The sequence below is a fragment of the Sphaerodactylus townsendi genome, linkage group LG05 (assembly GCF_021028975.2).
Source record: "Sphaerodactylus townsendi isolate TG3544 linkage group LG05, MPM_Stown_v2.3, whole genome shotgun sequence".
Classification (NCBI taxonomy): domain Eukaryota; kingdom Metazoa; phylum Chordata; class Lepidosauria; order Squamata; family Sphaerodactylidae; genus Sphaerodactylus; species Sphaerodactylus townsendi.
In genome coordinates this window covers 130,258,488-130,284,494 of record NC_059429.1, presented here as the reverse complement: position 1 = coordinate 130,284,494, position 26,007 = coordinate 130,258,488, and the positions used below count along the sequence as shown (strand labels likewise).

The 26,007-nt window shown below is 49.0% G+C and overlaps 1 protein-coding gene across 2 annotated transcripts in view; it reads left to right on the top strand.

Moving 5' to 3' along the window:
- Positions 1-26,007, top strand: part of EEF1A2 (eukaryotic translation elongation factor 1 alpha 2) — a 48,068-nt gene that overhangs the window by 18,518 nt on the left and 3,543 nt on the right. For both annotated transcript variants that reach the window (XM_048497249.1, XM_048497251.1), the window contains exons 3-7: positions 2,585-2,764; positions 8,010-8,306; positions 22,446-22,596; positions 24,632-24,888; positions 25,690-25,924. In XM_048497249.1, coding sequence (XP_048353206.1) covers positions 2,585-2,764; positions 8,010-8,306; positions 22,446-22,596; positions 24,632-24,888; positions 25,690-25,924 — 1,120 coding nt within the window. The remainder of the gene's footprint in view (positions 1-2,584; positions 2,765-8,009; positions 8,307-22,445; positions 22,597-24,631; positions 24,889-25,689; positions 25,925-26,007) is intronic.

The following is a 26,007-nucleotide window of genomic DNA, read 5'->3' as shown; positions in this document are numbered from 1 at the left end:
TCTTCGAGCGGGTCAGTCACGACCCTAGGAGGGTTTACTCAGAAGCAAGCCCCATTGCCAGCTTACTCCCAGGTAAAGGATTGCGCTTTAATTCTTCACATGAAAATCAGTGGGGTTTAAGAGCGCTTAACAGGGTGACGTACACTGCTTCCCCAAAACTAGGTTGTAGGTTTAATGCTAATAATTGAGCCCAGTGGCCCAGGCTAGCCTAGATGTGTGTGTGTGTGTGGGGGGGGGGGGTTTACTTTGTTTGCACGTGCCCTCAGAGAGGGCTCTGAGTGCCGCCTCTGGCACCTGTGCCATAGGTTCGCCACCACTGGCCTAGGAAAATGACCGCTGCCTTCTCAGTCCAGGCAAGAGCCCTTCTCTCCTCAGAACAAAGGAGCAAAGACCAAAAGAAGACCCCACACACAGGTTTCTGCCTGCTTATATATTACCACCCCTTTTAGGCACGCTGCATTTTCTGCCCTCCAGTCAGGTCCTCCAGATCTCTGGTGCCTGGTTGGAGGGGCCGGGGGGAGAAAAGGAAGGGGGGAAGCCATTTCTCTACAGATGGTAAAGGGTGCATGAGTTTACCTGCAGAAACAGAAATATGGGAAAAGTCCCTGCAGATAGTTTGAAAACGACTCGGCTGCTATTCAATCTACCCCAGCTGGTTGGCCATTTGATAGCACTGTATCCTTTCCAACAAGGAGGGCCTACGTTCTAATGCAGCACTACGACACTCAACAGGAGGAGCCAGTGAGAAAGTGTTGAAATGCAGAAGATTCCTGGTTCTATTGTTAATGGGGTGTAGTGATTTGGGACCCGAGTTCGAATCCTGACTCTGCCGTGGAAGGTCACTAGGCGGCTGTGGGCCACTCATACCCTCTCAGTCTACTAACCTACCGCCCAGAATTGTTGCGAGGATAAAATGGAGGAGGAGAATACTTTGCTGTCCCCATTGGGGAGAGAGGTGGAATATAATTGAAGTAAATAAACGAATGAATAGAAACTTGGGCCATTTATTTACTTCATTTAAACCTCCCTTTTTTTTCCCAGCGGGGACCTAAACCAGTTTACATCATTCCCCTCTACTCCACTTGATCCTTTCTACAACTCTGTGAGATAGATTAGGTTGAGTGACCTCAAGGTCACGCAGTGAGTCGCCATAGATTTGAACCTGGATTTCCCAGATCCTGGTCTCACACGATACTTATTTCACCATGCTGGTATATTAAGGTGACCAGATGGTCACCTTTGTGAACCGGGATGGGCGGGTAGGCGCGGCCGCAGGAGCGCACTGCCTTATGGGGCGCTGCCATTTCCCGCCCTGTCATGGGAATGCCCCAGAAGGCCGTGCTCCTGCGGCCGCGCGCGCGGGAGGTTGCCGCACTGCCTTGCGCCCCAGAAGGCAGTGCGGCAGCCTTCCAAAAATCGGGACAATTGAAATAACCCGCGGGACGCGGGACAAATTGTTTGAAGGCAGGACTGTCCCGCCAAAAGCGGGGCGTCTGGTCAGCCTATGGTATATATGTATTCTGGTGTTCATTAAAAATATGGGTTAGCATGGATTTGATGGTTCTAATGTTCGAACTGAGGATCTCCTGCCTAATGGCTGTCCCCAACAGTGGCTGAGGTGTTAGCCTGTCTTCATCGTGTACCACTTCCTCTTCACCCACAACATAAACAACCCACAACAAAAGATGGGTAACACCTGGCTTTCTTGCTTAACACCTGGCTTGACAACAGTATATGAGAAAGGGATCTTGGTGTCTTAGTAAATCACAAACTGAACATGAGTCAGCAGAGTTATGGGGCGGCCAAGCAAGCCAATGCGATTCTGGGCTCCGTCAGTAGGAGTATAGTGTCCAGATTGAGGGTCGTAGTAGTAACTCTCTATTCTGCATTAGTCAGACCTCATCTGGAATACGGTGTCCGTTCTGGGCACCACAATTCAAGAAGGATATTGACAGTCTGGAACGGATCCAGAGGAGGGCAACCAAAATGGTAAAAGGTTTGGAATCCATGCCCTACGAAGAGAGACTTAGGGAGCTGGGTATGTTTACTCTGAAGAAGAGAAGGTTAAAGGGGTGACATGATAGCCACGTTTAGATATTCGAAGGGATGTCATGTTGAAGAGGGAGCAAGATTGTCAATTTTCTGCTGCTCCAGGGACAAGGACTAATGGTTTCAAGATAGAGATTCCACCTAAACATTAGGAAGAACTTCCTGACAGTAAGGACTGTTTGACACTTCCTCAGAGGGTGGTGGAGTCTTCATCTTCGGAGGTTTTTAAATGGAGGCTGGATGCCCATCTGTCAAGGGTGCTCTGATTGTGTATTCCTGCAAGGCAGGGGGTTTGACTGGATGGGCCTCGTGATCACTCCCAACTCTATGATTCTATGTTTTCTGAGTACGGAAAACTAGCACGTCAGGGAAAAGCCTCTCTCCTTGACACCCTAGTTTTCCATGTGCGGGGCTTTTTTCTAACCGCATTACGAACCATCTAAGAATGGAATAACTCAGTAAGAACTGAGTCTCTGCCTCTGTGCCACATCCAAGTCTAGTTTCTCTTTTCTTTTTCCTCCCTCTTTCTTGGCAGATGGGGAAGGGCTCCTTCAAGTACGCCTGGGTGCTGGACAAGCTCAAAGCCGAGCGGGAGCGAGGGATCACCATTGACATCTCCCTGTGGAAGTTTGAGACCACCAAATACTACATTACCATCATCGACGCCCCCGGCCACAGGGACTTCATCAAGAACATGATCACGGGGACCTCACAGGTGAGAAAGGGGAAGCCGACCTTCCAGGTCTCTGCAGAGGGTAGTTTGCACACCTGGGGCGGGTCCAGGTATATTCATGTTGCCGCACGTGGTTGTGGGATGCTGGATTTATAATTTGGCTGTGGAAAGCAGAAGGGAGAGGAATTTGGATCGAAATGGTGTTCTAGGGAAGGGTTTTCAGAAACCATCTTCCTGCATCGTTTGCCCAGACAAAATAGTCACAGTTCTTACCCCATATGTCCCGAATAAGAACATAAGAACATAAGAACAAGCCAGCTGGATCAGACCAGAGTCCATCTAGTCCAGCTCTCTGCTACTCGCAGTGGCCCACCAGGTGCTTTTGGGAGCTCATAGGCAGGAGGTGAAAGCAATGGCCTTCTGCTGCTGCTGCTGCTCCCGAGCACCTGGTCTGCTAAGGCATTTGCAACCTCAGATCAAGGAGGATCAAGATTGGTAGCCATAAATAGCCATATTCCAAACACCAATCACACGTTGTGTGAAGAAGTGTTTCCTTTTATTAGTCCTAATTCTTCCCCCCAGCATTTTCAATGGATGCCCCCTGGTTCTAGTATTGTGAGAAAGAGAGAAAAATTTCTCTGTGTCAACATTTTCTACCCCATGCATAATTTTATAGACTTCAATCATATCCCCCCTCAGACGTCTCCTCTCCAAACTAAAGAGTCCCAAACGCTGCAGCCTCTCCTCATAAGGAAGGTGCTCCAGTCCCTCCATCATCCTCGTTGCCCTTCTCTGCACTTTTTTATCTCTTCGATATCCTTTTTGAGATGTGGCAACCAGAACTGAACACAGTACTCCAAGTGCGGTCGCACCACGGCTTTATATAAGGGCATGACAATCTTTGCAGTTTTATGATCAATTCCTTTCCTAATTATCCCCAGCACAGAGTTTGCCTTTTTCACAGCTGCCATGCATTGAGTTGACATTCCCATGGAACTATCAACTAGGCCTCTGCGCTCAGCGGAGGCCAATTTGCTGGTAGTCCCACGCCCCTCATTGATGCGGCTGGCCTCTACCCGGGCCAGGGCCTTTACAGCCCTGGCCCCGTCCTGGTGGAATGCTCTACCATCTGCTGTCCGGGCCCTGCGGGACCTTGGTAAGTTCCGCAGGGCCTGCAAGACCGAGTTATTCCACCGGGCCTTTGGGAATGCCAGCCGCAGTTTGCCTGCCCCCTCCGAAGCCCCCGGAATAGCTTGCCATCTCCAGCATCGCCTGGTGACTGATTCCATCTATTTTTGGGCAACGCTGACCCTCCTGGCCTTCGGTCAGAGCACCATCGGTATTTGGATTGATAGATGAACTGCTGCTATAATGTATTTTAGTGTTTTTATTGGTATATTATTTTATGATTTTACATTGTAAATGCTTTCTACGTTTATTGTACACCGCCCAGAGCCCTCCGGGGGTTGGGCGGTCTATCAAGTCTAATAAGCAAATAAACAAACAAACAAACCAATCAATCAATCAATCAATCAATCAATCAATCAATCAATCAATCAATCAATCAATCAATCTCCTGCCTACCCCACAAGGTGCCTGTTGTAGGGAGAGGAAGAGATGGTGATCGTAAGCCTCTTGGAGGCTCCTTAAAGTTAGAGAAAAAAAGAGGTATAAAAAAACAACCCTTCTTCTCCTCCTTAGGATCCATTCCTCAAATCTCCAAGTTATTCCTAACCAGCACCTGGCAATTCTACCGGTCAGAGGCACATGGCCTACAGGGACATGGGGTCACCCATGTCCTCGGGCACATGCCTTTTGGTCACATGGGGGGGCTGTGGGTGCCCCAGCCGCACACCAGCAAGCCCCGCCCCCTGCCTCTCCGCAGGCTGGCGGGGGCAAAAGCCAGCCTGCCCAGAGGCTGGGTGGGCGGGGCTCAACAGCACCGAGCCATGCTCCCGAGCCACGCCCCTGAGCACAGTGTGGGGAGCGCCCGGGGAAGTTGCTGTCTCCGGGCACCATTTCCCCTGATACGCCTCTACTACTGGTTGATAGGATCTAGGGGGAACACATGGGGTACCCATAATCCATGTAATTAGGCTATGGTGGGTAGTGAGGGTTAGACAAAGAGATGGTCTTGAACTTCAAGCTTCCACACAGTGGCATAGTGAGGGGAGGGGCTAGAGCCCCGAGTGCCATTGGGAGAGTCACACAGGAATCGCATTGCCAGGTTTTGGGGTATTTCTGTGCCGAAATGGTGTAGCCACTGCTGGAATCAACAACTGGGAGAATTGGACTTCTTAGTGTCTGGTGTGTAGGTAACATATTGCTTCCACCTTTACAGGGTCCCCCTAGGACAGAGGGGGCACTCAGAGCCCTCCCTGTGGGCACGCGAAAACAGAGTCTCCCCCCCCCCCCCCCATCTAGGCTGGCCGCTGGGCTCAATTATTAGCATTAAACCTAAGACCTCATTTTGGGGAAGCAGTGTAGGCAACCCTGTTAAGCGCTGCTAAACCCCACTGATTTTCATGCGAAGAACTAAAGCTCAATCCTTTACCTGGGAGTAAGCTCGGTTGCTGGCAACGGGGCTTGCTTCTGAGCAAACCCTCCTAGGGTCTTGATTCATCCGTTGGGAGAGTTGCACGGTTGCTTCAAAGCCAAGCCACCGACTACCACCAAGCTTACTCCCGAGTAACGCACGCCTTGGAGCCAACCATTTTTTCTAAACTAAAACCTCAGCATTCAGGTTAAGTTGCTGTGTCGGCACTTTGCGATAAATAAGTGGGTTTTGGGTTGCAATTTGGGCACTCGGTCTCGAAAAGGTTCGCCATCACTGCCCTAGGAGGGAATGGCAACGGTCAGGCACCTTCCACACATTCAGAAAAATGCACATTCAATCCACTCCTGCAATTGTTTGAAAGTGGATCTTGCTATTCTTCACTTTAAAAAACCAGCTTCAAAGTGCACTGAAAGTGGATTGAAAGGGCCTCACTTTTGCAGAACCAAGGAAAAGGGGGCATTTTGAGAGGACCCGTGAGGTTTTCCCCTGTTCCCCGTCTCAGATGACCAGAGCTGAGACTATGTGCATAGCTCTGCCTCTCCGTCTGCATAGTCCCACCCTTGGCCTTGCTCGAGGAGTGATGGAACCTGGGAAATGTATTTCTTGAAAGAGCTCTGGAAATGAAGGCAGCCTTCGGGCTGACCTTTTCCTGTGCCTTGCCGCAGACAAGGAAGAAATCCTCCACGGCTCATCTGCTATTTTTAGGCACAGATGGCTCTGTCGGGTTTCGAGTGTCAAGCCGAGCTTCAAGAGAACTGACTCGATTACAGTGTCGAGAGAGCGTTAACTAATAGGAGCCCAGGAAAAGACTGTTTCGTTGTGGGGAAATTGCAGATGACGCTTGTTACAGAGAACTTATTTTTGACGTGATGTCTGTTCCTTTTTGACATTTCCACGCCAGAGGGGGAACTGCTAATCATCTGCCACAAAAATAAATGGATTTATTTCCTTGCAGACTGAGCTTTTTGTGGACTCGCAGAGTCAGATCCATGTGATGGGGCTTTGCTAGGGAGATACATAACTAAGAGAGTAAGATTCAAGTCCTGTGACAACTTTACGACTGTCGGAGTTTTCCCAGGATTTAAGTTTTCAAGAGTCAAAGCTTTCTTCATTAGATACTGGATTCAAATCTTGTTCTTCTACTGCAGAAACTATGCAAGCCAGAGGTTATGAGTGGAAAAAACCGTCTCCACCATTGATGGCGAACCTTTTTGAGACCGAGTGCCCAAATTGCAACCCAAACCCCACTTATTTATCGCAAAGTGCCAACCCGACAATTTAACCTGAATACTGAGGTTTTAGTTTAGAAAAAACTGGTTGGCTCCCTCTTCCTCCGCCCCACCCGATTGAGCAGGGGCCAGCCTGCTCTAACCATCAAGTTCTGCGCGCACCGCTCTGTGCCTCTCTAGCATCTCTGCCTCCTCTGTGCCCCCCCCCCTCAGGCAGCAGCCACCCGGAGCACAGGCACCAGGCCAGACAGCCAAGTCCTCCCTGCTCACCGCAGTGCTTGCACATCATGCTCAGTGGCCCAGGCCAGCCTAGATATGTGTGTATGTGAGGGGTGATTTTCAGCCCCCCACATGACAAACTCTGTGTGCGCGTGCCCACAGAGAGGGCTCTGAGTGCCACCTCTGGCACCCGTGCCATAGGTTCGCCATCACTGGTCTACACAGTAAAGCCAGCGTGGTGTAGTGGTTAAGACCAGGTGGATTCTAATCTGGAGAACCGGGTTTGATTCCCCACTCCTCTACCTGAATGGCAGAGGCTTATCTGGTGAACCAGATGTGTTTCTGCACTCCTACATTCCGGCTGGGTGACCTTGGGCTAGTCACAGTTCTCTCTGGACTCCCTCAGCCCCACCTACCTCACAAGGTGTTTGTTGTGGGGAGAGAAAGGGAAAGGAACTTGTAAGCCATCTTGAGTCTCGTTACAGTAGAGAAAGGTGGGATTTAAATCCAAATTCCTCCTCCTCCTCCTCCACATTCTTCTTCTTCTTCTTCTTCTTCTTCTTCTTCTTCTTCTTCTTCTTCAAGGGCTTTATTGGAGGCAACCCAGACTGAGACGTCCCGGGGCCTTATTCAAATCTAAACCAATAGTGGAAAAAATAAAATCCCAAGTGTGTGTACTGTACATATTTATAACAGCAGTGATCATGTTGATCACTAGTTTGAACCTGAGTAAGGTTTGAAACTCAAGCATAAGTCACAACAGATTTCCTCTTGAGTGCCACATGTTTCTATCTATCATCATCATCAACCTTTTATTGGCATGAGTTTAAAATACAACAGAGAGGTTGAGGAGAATCAAGTTAAAATAAGTAGATTCAGACATTTCCAGCAGTTAAAACAATAAATAAATAAACTAAAATCTGTGGTGAATCTGTTGTGCCAGCGCCAGGAATTTGGCAACGTCTAGGGATCTCTGAGGAGACTGATCACAAAGCAGATAGAAAGATTTGACCTTGTCTGATGAGTAGGCATAGTTCTCAGTATATGGGTCTATATATTGTCTTCTAGATGAAGCATATAGTTCGCAATCTAGGAGGATGTGCTCGATTGTTTCGATGGCTTTTTGTGAGCAGGTTTCTATCTATATAGATAACCTTCCTATAAAGATCTCGAATGGTATGCAGAACGATGCATCCAAACTCACCCTTGTGTTTAGGGTTCTGGCACAATGCAGGGACTCATTAACCAAGTCTTTCTTCTTCGTCCGCTTCCTCACCTGCAGGCTGACTGCGCCGTCTTGATCGTAGCTGCCGGCGTGGGTGAATTCGAAGCCGGCATCTCCAAGAACGGGCAGACCCGCGAGCACGCACTTCTGGCCTACACCCTGGGCGTCAAGCAGCTGATCGTGGGCATCAACAAGATGGACTCCACCGAGCCCCCTTACAGCGAGAAACGCTACGACGAGATCGTCAAGGAAGTCAGCGCTTACATCAAGAAGATCGGCTACAACCCGTCTACCGTCCCCTTTGTACCCATTTCCGGCTGGCACGGGGACAACATGCTAGAACCCTCTCCCAATGTAAGTGCATCCGTACCCGTTCGATTGGGGGTTTGCAGATCCCAGATCTTGTCAGAATCCTCTGTCACTGTCCAGTCCAAGTTTATTAAGTCACGTTGAGAATTTATGGGGGCTCAGGATATTACATAATTCAACTCCCAAGTCAGATGGAGCTGAAGGTCAAATATATTTTATTTAGGCAATTTATTTATTACCCTGTTTTTCTGACCATTCCGGACACAAAGCGCCTTATAAACATACCTGAAAGACAGCATCCCCGAGAGGGAGAGTTTGACATATTTTGACGTGTGATCTGAGTACAAGTTCTAGACTGTGGCCCAGAATCCTTTGCTGTGTGCTTGATTTCATGACCACGAACAGGGAGTTATTTGGGAAACCAATCAATGCAGGAAGGGTTCTCTGGCGGCAGGGCTTGAAATCAGCTCTGCTGCTCATCTTTTACCGTCAAGATTCTAGCATAATTTTCTTGTGGGGCAATCATAATCCTTTGTGAGAAGTTGCGTTTGTATCTGGGCTGTATCACTCTGTCCTGCACAGGACGTGTCCAGCGCTGTATAGTGGTTAAGAGCAGGTGCACTCTAATCTGTAGAACCGGTTTTGATTCCCCACTCTGCCACTTGAGCTGTGGAGGCTTATCTGATAAACCTGATTAGCTTGTGCACTCCAACACATGCCAGCTGGGTGACCTTAAGAACATAAGAACATAAGAACTAGACTGCTGGATCAGACCAGAGTCCATTTAGTCCAGCACTCTGCTACTCGCAGTGGCCCACCAGGGGAGCTCACCTGCAGGATGTGAAAGCAATGGCCTTCTGCTGCTGCTGCTGCTCCTGAGCACCTGGTCTGCTAAGGCATTTGCAATCTGAGATCAAGGAGGATCAAGATTGGTAGCCATAGATTGACTTCTCCATAAATCTGTCCAAGCCCTTTTTAAAGCTATCCAGATTAGTGGCCATCACCACCTTCTGTGGCAGCATATTCCAAACACCAATCACACGTTGCATGAAGAAGTGTTTCTTTTTATTAGTCCTAATTCTTCCCCCCAGCATTTTCAATGAATGCCCCCTGGTTCTAGTATTGTGAGAAAGAGAGAAAAACTTCTCTCTGTCCACATTTTCTACCCCATGCATAATTTTATAGACTTCAATCCTATCCCCCCTCAGACGTCTCCTCTCCAAAGAGTCCCAAACGCTGCAGCCTCTTCTCATAAGGAAGGTGCTCCAATCCCTCAATCATCCTCATTGCCCTTCTCTGCACTTTTTCTATCACTTCGATATCCTTCGATAACCTTGGGCTAGTCACAGTTCTTCAGAGCTCTCTCAGCCCCACCTACCTCACAGGGTGTTTGTTGTTTTGGGGGGTGGAGGGAAAGGAGATTGTCAGCCCCTTTGAGTCTCGTTACAGGGGAGAAAGGAGGGATATAAATCCAAACTCTTTTTCTTCTATACTGAAATATTCTCGCCCACTGAAAACTAGCCAAGATGCATCTGAGGCGGTTTTCTGGGTGCAGTGATGTATTGCCAGAATAGATGCTTAGGGAACTGAGCATATGAGAAACAACTTCCCAGATACAGCTGGTTTAGCATGCCCCCATCCCAATATCTGTGGCCCAATGATTTGTCTTGGGGGCGCGGGGTGCGTGGGTCCACTTTCGGTGAGGAGTGCTGAAACAAACCAACTGGGTCACAGTGGTTATTTGGGGAAACATCTGGATCTTCTGCTGACCTCTCAGTCACCGCACCCCTCAGACATCAAACGGGTTTGATACTAAAGCTGATTTTAACGCCTGCCACTGACTGCATGTTCCGGCCATTCTGGCGGAACATTCTTTCTAGTTGATTGGGGTGGGTTAATTCCGGTCAGCAGCAATTCCTCTCCCTTGTCATGCTTCCCTATTGAATAGGCCACGGCCCCTCCCCTCTCAGCAGCGGTGTAGTGGTTAAGAGCAGATGCATTGTAATCTGGAGAACCAGTTTGATTCCCCGTTCTGCCACTTGAGTGGTGGAGGCTTATCTGGGGAACCAGATTAGCCTGTGCGCTCCAACACACGCCAGCTGGGTGACCTTGGCAAAACATACCTGGCAAAACATTTCATGCAAGAGCCCGCAACCTTCCTGAGTTTGCAGGTATATTTGGAATTCTGACACAGTGTGGAAGGCCAGCAATAAAATGGTCATGGCAGGAATGAATGCTTCAGAAACACAGCACAGATCCCTTCTAAAGCAGCAGTGGCGTAGTAGTTAAGAGCAGGTGCACTCTAATCTGAGTTTGATTCCTTGCTCTGCCACTTGAGCTGTGGAGGCTTATCTGGTGAACCAGATTAGCAGGTGCACTCTAATCTGAGTTTGATTCCTCGCTCTGCCACTTGAGCTGTGGAGGCTTATCTGATGAACCAGATTAGCTTGTGCACTCCAGCACGTGCCAGCTGGGTGACCTTGGACTAGTCACAGTTATTCGGTTACTAATCTCTCAGCCCCATTCACCTCACAGGCCATTTGTTGTGGGGGTGGGGGAGGGAAAGGAGTTCGTAAGCCCCTTTGGGTCTCCTTACAGGAGAGAAAGGGGGGGGTATAAATCCAAACTCTTCTTCTTCTTGCCCCCTCTAGTTACGTGTAGCCTGTCTTCTCCTCCCCCAATATGAGTATTGCCTTCCACCTCTCAGTCTTTGTATTGGTATTAGGCTTTGCTCTGTTGCCACCCCTTATTGGGAGATTCGGGTATTAAGCATTTCCACCCAGGCCTAGTCCTAGATAGACTCTGTTTGCATGATTTCTTGCCTCTCTCCATTTTGAGGGCCAAACCTCACTGGCTTCCAGGAAGCCTTGAGTGGATCCCTAAATGTCTTATCGAGCTCCGGAGAACAGTTGCTGGGGGCAAGGGAGCACATTGATGAGGGCCACTGGAAGGAGGGAGTTAACTCCCCCATACTATCTCTCCCACTGTAAATCTCTTCTCCAGGCAGCTAAAATCTAAGGGAAAGAAGGCAGTGTCTTTTCTTTTTTAAGGGGAAAAAGACAGGCACAGCGTCTTTTCCTTTTTAAGGGAAAAAGGAAAAGCACGATGTCTTTCTTTAAGGGGAAAAAGACAGGCAGAAGGCCTTTTTCTTTTTATGGGGGAAAAAGACACAAGGCCTTTTACGGGGAAAAAGACAGACAGAAGGCTTTTCTTTTTATGGGGAAAAAGACAGGCACAAGGGCTTTTTCTTTTCTTTAAGTTCAAGGTCATCTGGGAAAGCTTTCCCCAATTGGAGAAATGGTGCTTCTGATTGGAGAAGAATTAACTTTCTCCCTTCCTGGTTGATGATTCCTGTTCACATCTGGTCTTTTCTTGGTTGCTTTCTGTCACTCAGATATACATTAGGGCACAGGTGCCAAACTCGCAGCCCTCCAGATGTTAATGAACTACAATTCCCATCAGCCCTTGTCAGTATAGCCAATGCTCATGTTGGGAGGGACTGATGGGAATTGTCGTTCATGAACATCTGGAGGGCCGTGAGTTTGCCACCCCTGCATTAGTGAATCAGAGTTCAGATCCCCAGCATCACAAGCAGTTTATCTATTGACCAGTTATACCTTTGCCCCGCCGTTTCTCCATAGGTAGTTCTCTTCTGTCATTTTATCTTCACAACAACAACCCTGCGAGGTCAGTTGGGCTGAGAGAGCACGATCCAAACTAGCATTGTTGCAGGCACACACATTTCCTTTCACAGGGTGCAGTTTTGCCGCCCTCCTCCTCACAGGAACCTGAATGCCTTAGAAGTGGTTTCAGATAATTCAGTCAGCTTCATGTCTGAGCGGGGATTTGAACCCGCGTCCTAAGTGCTGCACCTCGCCGACTCTGACTGGTTTGCCAGCAGAGGAAGGAAAAGTGTCTGAGGGCGATTCCGCACATGAGTAAAATAGGTTCGACCCAGTTCCCTGAGAAAGGTATTGACCTAGGTCGAACCCACTGTTGTTCCCCACTGCAACCAGCTTGATCCCAGCTCGGAGGGCAGAATCATCCTGTGCCTCTTCGCCGCTCCGTTCCGATTGGCTACTGTTCTACGGCCATGTTCCGTCTATCCCCACACACGTTATTAAAAAAACTGCCACAGGAATGCAGGGACGAAGGTGGAGTTTTTTGATTGGCCAGCCGTACGCATGCCCAAAACACTCAGCTGTGATTGGCTGAATGAGGGATTCCTGGCACCAGAGATTCCGCACTTTACTGGAATCGAGCTGAGTTCGAGCGTGGTTCCCTGAAAAAGTAGTCGTTCCCAACTGGAGTCGGAAATTTGACCGTTACACGGGGCGAAGCTGGTACAAAACCACGTCAATCCCAGTGGTTGTGCGGAGCACTTAGGTCGAACGCAGCTCGAACTTAGGTCGACAATGCAGAATCGACCTGAGTGCAGAATCGACCTGAGTGGTGCTTCTGGAGGCACATTGATCCTGTGGATTGTCCTGTTTCTTCTCTCCAAAGACCGTGAGTGACAGGCTTTTTAAACGTATGAACAAGAGCTCTGTCCATGCAACAAAGCGCCCTTGTGTGCGGGTCACGGACTCAGTTCCTCGTTCAGCCCCTGGCGGTTCCCACAGCCTCGATTTGCTTGATTTTTCCTTCTGACTTCCAAGTTTGCCTCGTGCCTTCGGTCAGATGCCTCAACCCAGGGTGTGGAGTGGATCGCCCTACCCTGTGATCAGCGATGGGGATTCAAATAATTTAACAACTGGTTGTTTACAAGCACCGTTTTAACAGCCGATTCTGCCGAAGTGGTGCGAACCGGCTGAATCCCACCACTGCCTGAAGCGGTGCTTGGCAGGCCTTGATATCCATAGGCCAGCCGATCTAATTCCACAGCAGTTGCTGAGTTCCTTGAAACGTTGTGAGGTCTTAATAATCCTGTTGCAGGCAGGGAAGGGGCAGTGGTGGGATCCAAAATTTTTAGTAACAGGTTCCCATGGTGGTGGGATTCAAACTGTGGCGTAGCGCCAATGGGGCTGGGCGGGGCACGGCGGGGGCGTGGCCGGGCATTCCGGGGGCGGGACATTCCTGGGCGGGGCTGTGGCAAGGACGTAGCCGCTGCGCCGGTCCTTGGGCGGGAAACGAATGCACGCAGGCACAGGCCGGTGCCCCTCCTGCTAGACTGCTTCAAGTTCTGCACGCTACTGCTGAGAGGAGGGGCGTAACTAAGGCAAAAACCACGTGGCAAAATCACCCATTAGTAACCCCCTCTCGGCACACACAAATCATTAGAAACCTACTCTTGGGAACCTGTGAGAACCTGCTGGATCCCACCTCTGGGAAGGGGTACACAGTGGTCCTTTCCACACAACACAAATAAAACATTTCCAGGCAGGGAAAAAAACACGTTTCCTCCATGGAGTTGCGCATGGTTTTTAGCCCAGAACGTTTTATCTGTAGCTTGAAAATGTTTTATTTGCATGCTGTTCCCTAGAGATTCTTTAGGTGAAAATGTTTTCACCTGCTGTGCAGTCTCTTTATAACCGTGGTGGCGAACCTTTGGCACTCCAGATGTTATGGACGCCAATTTGCCATGCTGGCAGGGGCTGATGGGAATTGTAGTTCATAACATCTGGAGTGCCAAAGGTTCACCACCACTGCTTTATAATGTTTCCGATGCCTCTCCACAATCCCCAGACTTCCTCATTGGCACCATTTTCTGGGCTTGCACCGGCCATCTCATTCTGTATTTCTATCAGGTGGGGTTTTTTTTAATTTCAAGGGGTTGTGTGTCTTCAGACTCCTAGAGAATCTCTCAGCATGAGGCTTTGAAGCTTAGTAGCTATGAATTTTAAGAAGAACATTTTCAAAAGTTAACAACCACAAAATGGCAACCAGGAAGCGCTTTTAAGAGAGTAAGTGGGGAGGAGGGGTTAGAAATTTTTTGAAAACTTTTGCAAAACTATTTCAGAGCAGCAGTGGCGTAGTGGTTGAGAGCAGGTGCACTCTGATCTGGAGGAACCGGGTTTGATTCCCCGCTGTGCCGTTTGAGCTGTGGAGGCTTATCTGGGGAATTCAGAGTAGCCTGTGCACTCCCACACACGCCAGCTGGGTGACCTTGGGCTAGTCACAGTTCTTCGTAGCTCTCTCAGCCCCACCTACCTCACAGAGTGTTTGCTGTGAGGGGGGAAGAGAAAGGAGTTTGTAAGCTCCTTTGAGTCTCCTTACAGGAGAGAAAGGGGGGATATAAATCCAACTCTTCTTCTTCATCAGGACTTTGTACGGAATGGGCCAGTAACTTGCCCCATGAGTCAGTAGCCAAGATGACATTTGCACTCCGGACATTCTGGTTTCCTGTTTATATTACAGGGGAAGGGGTCTTTGGGACTTACCTCACCCTATCCCTCAGGTTTGTTCCCCAAATCCCAAAGAATTCACCAAAAATGTTGTCTAAAGACATTGTCCCATATAAGATCAGAACAAAGACTTTTGCCAGGTTGTTTATATCGCGTGCAGGCACCACGCACAAGCGCAGAACGTAGCGTAAGATGCAAAATTCAGTATCTCACTCTCACTTCTTTTAGAAAGCAGGTTTCTAGTCCGACTGCAGGATTAAATCTTCAAATTGCTCGGGCGATACCAGGTGATACCTCAGACTCTCAGGTGGGAGAAAGGGATGAGAAGGAAGCTATTAGGAAGGAGAAGAAATTAATATGAGCGAGGTCCTATATGCAACTTAGCTTTATTTGAACAAATTATGCACATTGAAGAATTTGCGGTGGGCCGTGTTGGAGCAGAATTTGGGCTTTGGTGCAGAATTTCCATGTTCTTTTTCTTTAGTGTAAAGTCTGACCAGGCCCCGGGGTATCCGTTTCCTCGTTCTGGGGCGTCCTGCCAGAACCGGTCTGTTTGCTGAATGGCTTTTTGTTTCTTCAGGAATAAGTATCGGAGGACACAGCTGGGTTCTTCTTACACCCCCCCCCCATCTTTCCTCTTCTGCTCCCATTTTCCAGCCGACTCTTCTCGAAGCCACACGTCCAACAGGTGACCTCGCTTAGGTGTGTCATGTGACCACCCCAAAAAAGCAGAGCGAGCGGGTCAGCGCTGGTGTCTCTGCAGAGATTAGCATCTGCGAATGCTCTTGACGGGCGTGGGCAGCTGTCTCCGAGCCCCCCGCTCCCTCAGCCTGCATTGTGTGTGACCTCCTTCAGGGGGAAAATAGGACATGGTTTGAATGCGAAAGGGAAGCCAGGAGATCGGGTCGGTGGGTTCAGAAGGAAGCAATATCTGTCACCTTAGGAAATGTGCAGCTGCCGCGTCTCTCTGCGACAGGGAAAGCTGCACAGTTGTGCATGCTAGGATTTATTAGAAGAGTTTCTGCATTTAGGGTTGCGATGTCCAGTCCATCGATCTGTTGACTCGGAATCTTTTGCTTGGTGAAAAACGTGGCTCTGAGTAGTTGGCAGCAGATCTTTTTTTTTAAAAAAAACAAGTAAAAACACCTTATTTTGAATAGAAGCTTTTACAAATTCCTAGGGGAAGAAGACGAAGAGTGGATTTATACCCAGTGGTGGGATCCAAAAATTTTAGTAACAGGTTCCCTCGCCAGCCCCCCCTCAGCAAAGGGGGCAGAGGCGTACCTAGGCAAACCTGAGCCCTGGGCAAAACCTGAGTTGGATGCCCCCCCCCCCCCATGGGCAGCCACCCCACCACGACCCCAAACATTTTTTTTGCACCAGGTCATTTCTAAATCATCATCACATTATAGAAAATGCCCCAACTCACCAATCTGAACACAGCAATGGTGAAACACACAGGTTCTTTGATAGTGACTGGTGAGATAAAAGGTACTAAAGGCTGAGAATCCATGAATTGCAGTACCTGGAAGGGATTAACCCAGTTCAGGGAGTTACATTATTAGTCGCAATTGCTATATGGAACCTTCACATTCAAAGGCAGGATGCCTCTCGGGGAGGCGAGGGCGTGGAGATGGAAAAGCGGACCCAATTAGTAACCCCCTCTCATCACACACAAATAATTAGTAACCCCCTCTCGGGAACTGGTGAGAACCTGCTGGATCCCACCTCTGTTTATACCCCACCTTTCTGTCCTGTAAGAAGATTCAAGGTCGCTTATAAACTCCTTCACTTCCTCCCACAACAGACACCTGGTGAGGTAGGTGGGGCTGAGAGAGTTCCAAAGACTGGCCTAAGACTGGCCTAAAGTCACCCAGCAGGCTTTATGTGGAGGAGTGAGGAAACAAATCCAGTTCACTAGATAAAAGTCCGCCAGCGCTCCTGTGGCGGAGTAGAGGTTTGAACCCGGTTCTCCAAATTACAGTCTATTGTTAATCGCTACACCACACTGCTCTCAACCAGCGCCTTCTTATAGGAGCAGCAGTGGCATAGTGGTTAAGAGCAGGAGCACTCTAATCTGGAGAACCGGGTTTGATTCCCCGCTCTGCCGCTTGAGCTGTGGAGGCTTATCTGGGGGGACTAGATTAGCCTGTACACTCCCACACACGCCAGCTGGGTGACCTTGGGCTAGTCACAATTCTTCGGAGCTCTCTCAACCCCACCCACCTCACGGTAGATTATAAGCCCCTTTGAGTCTCCTTACAGGAGAGAAAGGGGGGATATAAATCCAAGCTCTTTTTCTTCTTCCTCCTCCTTCTCCTCCTTCTCTCAGGCTACAGGCAGGGCTTTTCCAAGTTGCCATCTGGCCTGGAGAAAAATTTGCCCATTTAATAATAATAATAATAATAATAATAATAATAATAATAATAATAATAATAATAATAATAATAATAATAATAGTACGAAGAAGAAGAAGATGAAGAAGATGAAGAAGAGGACGAAGAAGAGGAGTAGTAGTTTGGATTTATATCCCCCCTTTCTCTCCTGCAGGCGACTCAAAGGGGCTGACAATCTCCTTTCCCTTCCCCCCTCACAACAAACACCCTGTGAGGTAGGTGGGGCTGAGAGAGCTCCGAAGAGCTGTGACTAGCCCAAGGTCACCCAGCTGGCGTGTGTGGGAGTGTACAGGCTAATCTGAATTCCCCAGATAAGCCTCCACAGCTCAGGTGGCAGAGCTGGGAATCAAACCCGGTTCTTCCAGATTAGATACACGAGCTCTTAACCTCCTACACCACTGCTGCTTAATAAATGCTTCATAGGTTTGTGACTGCTTGATGTTATGTATCTGCATGCTGTGAAAAAGCTTCAGCTGCTCATTTCCACACGTCGGACCTCTCGTAAAGAGCCACGGCCAGTGTGGTGTAGTGGTTAAGAGCGGCACACTCTCACCTGGAGAACTGGGTTTGATTCCCCTCTCCTCCACATGAAGCCTGCTGGGTGACATCGGGTCAGTCACAGTTCACTCCCAACTCACAGCACATGCAGGAGCAGGCCATGACAAACCGCTTCAAATGCTGGCCCCCATGCTGGGCTACCCACTCACCAGCCAGTCTGTCTACCTGTAGTAATGCCACCGTGGGTTACCTGGCTCAAGCAGAGGCGAGTAGGAGAGGTGGCGACCCCTGCTTCTCCTGGCTGCCTGGCTCATGTGACCATATCTGTAGTTCCCCCCTCTTCTGCCACTGCCTGCCTGCCCAGCTCAGGTGGTAGGAGGGAAGGGTCTGCAGAATCCCATTAGAGCCTGGCTAGGGTGCAGCTAGCGAAAATGGAGCCCGGGGCAGACTCCGAGTTTTCTACCCCCTAATGGGCCCCCACGCCCCCAGTGCACAGATATGCTTTGGGGAAATGGGCAGGGGGGTTGGGGGTTAATGGGGGGATACAGAGAAAGATAATGCTTCCCAGTAACACCCAGGGCAGGGGAAGCAACCCATGTACAAATGCTGGTTGATTCGGGTCTGTAAGCTTTGTGAAAAACGATATGTGCACGATTGTCATAGGCCATTTATGCTCTTACGGTCTCCTTCGCATTGAGTGTACATTCTTTTCGAGTTTGATTCTTGACTGCACACGGGAGCAGCAGTGGCGTAGGAGGTTAAGAGCGCGTGTATCTAATCTGGAGGAACCGGGTTTGATTCCCATCTCTGCCGCCTGAGCTGTGGAGGCTGATCTGGGGAATTCAGATTAGCCTGTGCACTCCCACACACGCCAGCTGGGTGACCTTGGGCTAGTCACAGCTTCTCGGAGCTCTCTCAGCCCCACCCACCTCACAGGGTGTTTGTTGTGAGGGGGGAAGGGCAAGGAGATTGTAAGCCCCTGCAGGAGAGAAAGGGGGGATATAAATCCAAACTCTTCTTCTTCTTCACACACATTTTCCTCTCTTTGGAACTCTCCGCAAACTCCGCCCCCTCCCCTGGCTCCACCCCAAAGCCTCCAGGTATTTCCGAACCAGCAACTGGCAATCCTAACGTTAAGGGGAAGGAGGGCTTTCCCAGACTACAAAGATCCATTCCCTTGAAGAAAATGGCAGTTTTGGAGGATAAGACGGTGTGGTTTCACTTCTCCCCTGAGCATCCTTCCTTTCCCGGGCTCCGCCCCCAAGTCTCTAAGCTTTTCCCAACCCAGAGGTGGGGGGGGGTTTGAGCTGTCAGATGGGCGGGGATGGCACTGCTTCTGTGCCGCAGTGCGGCGTGGGAACCCTGAAAAAGTTTTCAAAACTCACCTAAAACTTCCTCACAGTGGAGAATAGAGAGACACCATGAACATTGTGGCGTGTCTTTGCCGGCAACTTCGCCAATGCATGGGGGTCGGTCGACCGGGCTGTGGAGGCTAAGGTTGGCCCTGACCCCCCAGAATGCCCCCACCATGCTGGCGCAGCTGTGGGCTGCATGGGAGCGCTGACACGAGACCAGGGGCAGTGGCTGGTCATTGTAGGGTGCTGCAGCAGTCAGGTACCAGTGGATTTGCTCCTCTGCTGGTGTAAGTTTCATTTCTGCTGGCATAAGCCCAGAGGTGGGATCCAGCAGGTTCTCACCAGGTCCCGAGAGTGGGTTACTAATTATTTGTGTGTGCCGAGAGGGGGTGACTAATTGGGTCTGATTTTCCGTTAGAAATTCTATTAGGTCCAAAAATCATAAAGTCCTGTTGTTTCATATGTGGCTGGTTAGAGAAGGTAGAAAACGGGATCATTCTCCCTGTTGGGCTGTTTTAAAAACATGTTTTAGTAATATGGTAAAGTTCCTTGTTTAAGGAAAGTCTCCTTCTTTTGATTTCTAGAAACAAAACTAAGTATTTGAAAGTATTAAGTATTTGACAGGCAGTCAATTAGAGGAGAAGTAGTTGTTTCTGTTGGCAGTAGACGATAGGACTTGCTATAATGAGTTTAAATTATGGACAGAAAGATACCAACTGGAAATTAGGAACTTTTTTTTTTACAGTAAGAGTTTTTTACAGTAACAGAGAAATTATTAATGCCCCGCCCACGGATTGCCTGGCCACGCCCCTGTCGTGCCCCGCCCAGCCCCATTGGCGCTAGGCCACTGTTTGAATCCCACCACCATGGGAACCTGTTACTAAAATTTTTGGATCCCACCACTGCATAAGCCCATATTGGCTCCAGAGGGGGATTTGCTCCCCTCCTGGATTGGACTGCCAGTTTCCGTGCTGTGTTGAAAGTTTTCTGACCACTCTAGGGCTCTGGCAACTCCAGCAATGATGAAATTTCTCAAGTGCGTCCATAGATGAAAACTGTATCAATCAAAAATATTGACAAGGCAGCTATGGAGGGAACTGGCCACTAGGTGGTGCCATTGCTTAAAAAATCAAAGGGGACACAATGTCCTAGAGCAGCGGTTACCTACCTGAGTTACATGTACACCCGGGGTACACACCGGAGCATTTGGGAGTGCGTGAAAAAAAATTAATAGGGGGTACAATTTTAGGGAAATGGGTATCCAAAAATCCTCTGAGACCAGAGTGGAGTCTCTATCCTGGAGAGCCTGTTGTTACATAGCTAAGCAAAAAAAAAGGATTTTTGGTAGCTTTTTTGGAAAAGGAATTTCTTTTGGAAAATTACAAGATAATGGGCCATTGTGCAGGTCTCACGAAGTCATTCAACAACCGGGGAACGACAGCCCATGTGGGCATTGTTCAGTGTTAATTTTCTTGTGAGCCCTTTGTAAAGGGACTATTTGGTTTATGTTTCTTTGCAATAAGACTGTGTAGAGATTGTTAATATTATACAGTGTAAAAGCTCATTTGTAATTGTTTAAGTGTATGCATATTGAACATTGGAGATATGGGTACATTAATACCACTAGCTATATAGGTGCTTTTTATTTATTTATTTATTTCATTCCATTTTTAAACCGCCCTCCCCCGGAGGGCTCAGGGCGGTGTACATCAACATCATATAAATACAAATATAAAAACAATCTATAACAATATTAAATGCATAGAATTTAAACAGTTTGAAATTTGCAGATGGCGACTTATCCCAACCCCATTCCCGCCCACGGGAGACCAAGATGGTATGAGGGTCAGATGGTCACCCCGGCTGGCCAAAAGGCTGGCGGAACAGGTCCGTTTTGCAGGCCCTGCGGAAACTCTGAAGGTCCCGCAGGGCCCTGGTCTCCTTAGGGAGCCTGTTCCACCAGGTAGGGGCCAGGGCAGTAATAGCCCTGGCCTTTGTTGAGGCCATCCGGATCTTTTTTGGGCCAGGGATTTCCAGCAACCGCTCCTCCGTAGAGTGGAGGGCCCTAGTAGGGCAGTACGGGGAGATGCGATCCCTCAGATATGTAGGCCCAGTGCCGCTGATGGCCTTTTTGGGGAAGGTGAAAACAATGGTGTCCTTAGGCTATTCCACCATGGGGCCAAAATCTGATTCACCGAAGAGTCGTTCACTTGGCTACACAATGCCACAGGGATTTTCAGAATCAGGCACCAGTGTTAGGCTCACCAGCAAATGCAAGTCTTCCTGACTGCAAAATCTAATTACCTTTTACTGACCTTGCCAGACTCTCGCGATTGACCAGCTTGCTTCAGACACGAGTTCAACCTCCACCCTGCATGCAATTGTCTTGTGCTCCCTTTCTGGGACGCCCCCCCGCCCCTTTAACACCTGGGTTGCTAGCTGTGGGCTGGGAAATACCTACAGATTTGAGGGATGGAGCCAGGGGGAGGCAGGGTTAGGGGAGGGACCTCAGGAGGGTATAATTGGCTCCCGGTAGAGTTCTGAGTCATCTTCAAGGTGTTGGTGTTGACCTTTAAGGCCTTACATGGCCTGGGACCCTCGTATCTTCGAGACCTCATCACCCCATATGTCCCTACATGTCCTCTCCGTTCGGCTGAGGCCAATCTATTGGTGGTCCCTGGCCCCTCAACGATGCGGCTGGCCTCCACGCGGGCCAGGGCCTTTACGGCTCTGGCCCCGGCCTGGTGGAACGCTCTCCCACCAGCCGTCTGGGCCCTGCGGGACCTTAGCAAGTTCTGCAGGGCCTGTAAGACGGAGTTGTTCCGCCGGGCCTTTGGAGGGACCAGCCGCTGAAGGTGCCCCCCCTTTTAGCTCTTTTCATCTGGACCCTTTCCATCTAATGGGACTCGCCGTTCCCTCCCTCTTGGGGAGGATTTAAAATTAGGGTTTCTTGGACGCCTTTTATTATCTTACTGCTGTTTTAAAGGTTTTAACTATATTTATTTGTATCGAGATTTGTGTTGTACACCGCCCAGAGCCCCTCGGGGATGGGGCGGTATAAAAGTTTAAATAATAAATAAATAAATAAATAATGCCATACCGTGTTTCCCTGAAAATAAGACAGGGTCTTATATTAATTTTTTGCACCAAAAGATGCATTTGGGCTTGTTTTTGGGGTAGGGCTTATTTTGGGGGAAATACGGTACCCGCACAATTCATTAAGGTGGGCTCTCGGCAGCCCCCTTGCTTCCCTGTCACGTGTGATGCAAGCCCGCATCCCCATTGGCAGGGAGCCCCCTGCTGGATCACACCATCCTGATCCGTAACTACCGGTAGGGCTTAATTTTGGAGTAGGGCTTATATTAAGCATCCTCCAAAAATCATGATAGGGCTTCTTTTCGGGGTAGTGCTTATTTTCGGGGAAACACGGTAGAGTCCACCCTCCAACTTCACAGGGTTGTGGTGAGGATATAATGGGGAAGGCAGAACTGTGTATGGTACACAGAGTTGTGTAAAAACATACCAACATAGTGAACATTAATCCCTCAGTGACACCTTTCTGAATATCACGTCCGCCATTTTGTCTTGCAGATGCCTTGGTTCAAAGGCTGGAAAGTGGAACGCAAGGAAGGGAATGCCAGTGGAGTGTCCCTGTTGGAAGCTCTGGATACTATTTTGCCCCCCACCCGCCCCACAGATAAGCCTCTGCGCCTGCCCCTTCAGGATGTCTACAAGATTGGAGGTGAGCCCAAAACCTGGCCTGCATTCCAGCAGTTTCTGGGGGGGGGGATCTTCTGTTTCCCCACCAGGGAGTTTATCTCTGGCTACAAACGTTGAAGCATGTGTCTGCTCCATCAGATCACATGAGCAGGCAATGCATGGCTATAGAGCAGGGGTCCAACAGTTGTGAGCCTGTGGCACTTCTGGAATCAGGGTTGTAGGCACAAGAACAAAATGGCTGCCAGAAGAGGTGGAGCCAAGCATAAAATGGCTGCCACAGGAGGAGGAGCCAAGCACAAAGTGGCTGTCACAGGAGGCTCTGCCGACCACAACATATCAGGGAGTAAGGTTATACATATCTCTAGTAGCGACTCTGTTAATTGGGTATCTTTTAATCTGCACAGCTAATTAGAAGCTGTGGGCAAAAACGCTACCTGGTTCCACCCACTTTCTAAAAATTCTTGGCAGGCACCAGAAAAGCTGTTAACCGGCATTGTGTAGAGCCAGCGTGTCATAGAGTTTAGTGGGGTGGGATAGGACTGCGGAAATCTGGGTTCAAATTGAAATGCTACCAGGAAACTCCTTGTTTGAACCTGGGATGGTCATCCTGTCAAAGAATATTGTTCCTCGCAGGGTTGTTGTTAAGATAAAATGCAGGTTAGGAGAAGAATGGATGGATGGATGGATGGATGGATGGATGGATGGATGGATGGATGGATGGATGGATGGATGGATGGATGGATGGATGGATGGATGGATGGATGGATGGATGGATGGATGGATGGATGGATGGATGGATGGATGGATGGATGGATGGGGTGGAACTGCCAGAGGGACATGGGGTGTCACGTATCCCTTGGCGCACACCATCTAATCACATGGGGGGAGGGGAGCACCGGACCTGGGCCATGCTCGCTGGCTCTGGGTGCTAGACCTGGGTGCTGTCACCGGCTTCGGGCAGTAGACCTGGGCACCTTGCTGCCTTCAGGTGGTAGACCTAGGTGCTCCTCTGTGAGATCGGGCAGGGGGGCGGGGAGAGCCCAGGGGGCCACCCAGAAAACTCAGATTTTGCCCCAGGCTCCATTTTCCCCAGATACGCCTCTGATGGATGTTGTCCCAGATTCCTTGGAGGAAGGCTGGGGCATGACCTAAGATTAACGTATGTGGCCTACATTAGTCCCGAGCAGTCATTATTCAAAGAAGGTTCCTAGCCTTTGATGCTTGTAGAAACACTTTTGAAACTGTAATGAGAAAGAAGATGGGTGATTAGAAGGCACGTGAAGGGAAATGCCCCCTCCTTTCTGCATTCCAGCTCTTAAAATGTCTACATTTACAAATTTACAGATCTTGCAACAATTAATTCAAATGATTCATGTTAGAAGGTATGCTTTAGGGTGAGAGCATCATCCAAAGTCTCTCCCAAGGTGGAGAAGAGATGCCACCCTATGGCATGCTGAGTGGTAGGCTTGATCTGTCGGTGGTACAGAAATTAAAATGTACAGAATTAACAACAGGCCTGCAGTTTAGAATGTATAGTTAACCCTTCCACCTCATGGGGGTTAGAAATGCGGCAGCTTGTGATCTGGAAATCTGTGGAAAAAATTTTGGCCCTTCCTTCATACCAGAGAATAAGTCTTTGTCATGATCCGGCTTTCATATGTCACATGTCCGGGGACAAGGTGGTATATATAATCATCATCATCATCATCATCATCATCATCATCATCATTTTAATAATAATAATAATAATAATTTATTATTATTGTTGTTTATTATTATTATTATTATTATTATTATTATTATTATTATTATTATTATTATTATTATTTGTGGCTTCTGTAAAACTCCCCCCCAATCCTATTAATTTCTTATACCAACCTGCGATATATCGAGATCGCAATGGGGAAAGTTACAATTTGGAAGGGATCCCTGTAATTCTGAGAATCTGATGAGATCTTTGGCACTAAACAGAAATTCTGCCTCAGCCGCAAAAATCTCTCAAGGCTCCAAGCATGTCTTGTGGCTTCGATCTCGTCACCTCTTGCCCTCCTTCGCAGGTATCGGGACTGTCCCCGTAGGCCGCGTGGAGACGGGGATCCTGAGACCCGGCATGGTGGTGACCTTTGCCCCCGTCAACATCACCACAGAGGTCAAGTCGGTCGAGATGCACCACGAGGCCCTGAGCGAGGCCCTGCCCGGGGACAATGTGGGCTTCAATGTGAAGAATGTCTCCGTGAAGGATATCCGCCGTGGGAACGTCTGCGGGGACAGCAAGTCCGACCCGCCTCAAGAGGCCGCCCAGTTCACTTCTCAGGTCTGCAGGGGAGCTAGCAGCAGCAGCCCATAGTCCGTCTAACCGTGGTCGGGAACTCCTCGGAAGTTCCCTACATCTACCATGTTTCCCCGAATATAAGACATCCCCGGAAAATAAGACGTAGTAGAGGTTTTGCTGAAGTGCGAAATATAAGGCATCCCCCAAAAGTAAGATGTAGCAAAGTTTTTGTTTGGAAGCATGCCTGGCGACAGAATACAGAAATATAAGACATCCCCTGAAAATAAGACATAGCGCATCTTTGGGAGCAAAAATTAATATAAGACACTGTCTTATATTCGTGGAAACACAGTAGGTGGAATCGAGCCGCCTCTGAGAGCTCCCCCTATTGGTGGCCACCTGAACTGCGTGGCACCAGTGTGACCAGGGAACATTGGAAGCCATTTTGAAAAGTGGCCTGTTTGGGTCACTGAGCCGTGTCTGGGCTCTCCGGGAGGGGAGATGCCGTTAACGCTGTTCTTTGGAGACAGGCTGATTTGCTGCGTTTCTCAAAAGGTTTTTTATACCAGTTCTTAGCACATGCCTTCAAGTCACTTTACAGTCATAGAACTGGGAGGGACGTCTGGGGTAATCCACTCCACCCTCTGCACAACTCCTTTTGGGTTAATATGATATAGTAATCCAGATCTTCATGTTTTTTTGATAAAAGACGTGTTAGAAGCAGCTGGTTTTCAGTAGATGTCCACAAGACGGCAGTATTGCTTACCTGTGTTGAACTCCCCTTGTCAGCTTCCCAGCATCCTTGCGTCCTGTCAGACTTCTGTTTTGCTCTGTGCTCGACAGGTGATCATCTTGAACCACCCTGGCCAGATCAGTGCCGGATATTCGCCCGTCATCGACTGCCACACTGCCCACATCGCTTGCAAATTTGCCGAGCTGAAGGAGAAGATCGACCGACGTTCCGGCAAGAAGCTGGAGGACAACCCCAAATCCTTGAAGTCGGGGGATGCTGCGATCGTGGAGATGATCCCGGGCAAGCCCATGTGTGTGGAGAGCTTCTCTCAGTATCCACCCCTGGGTGAGAATTTCTGCTTTATATCTCGTGCCCAACAGGCTTGTAATTTGACCTGGCTGGCCTGGAGCTACTGTGATCACATCTGA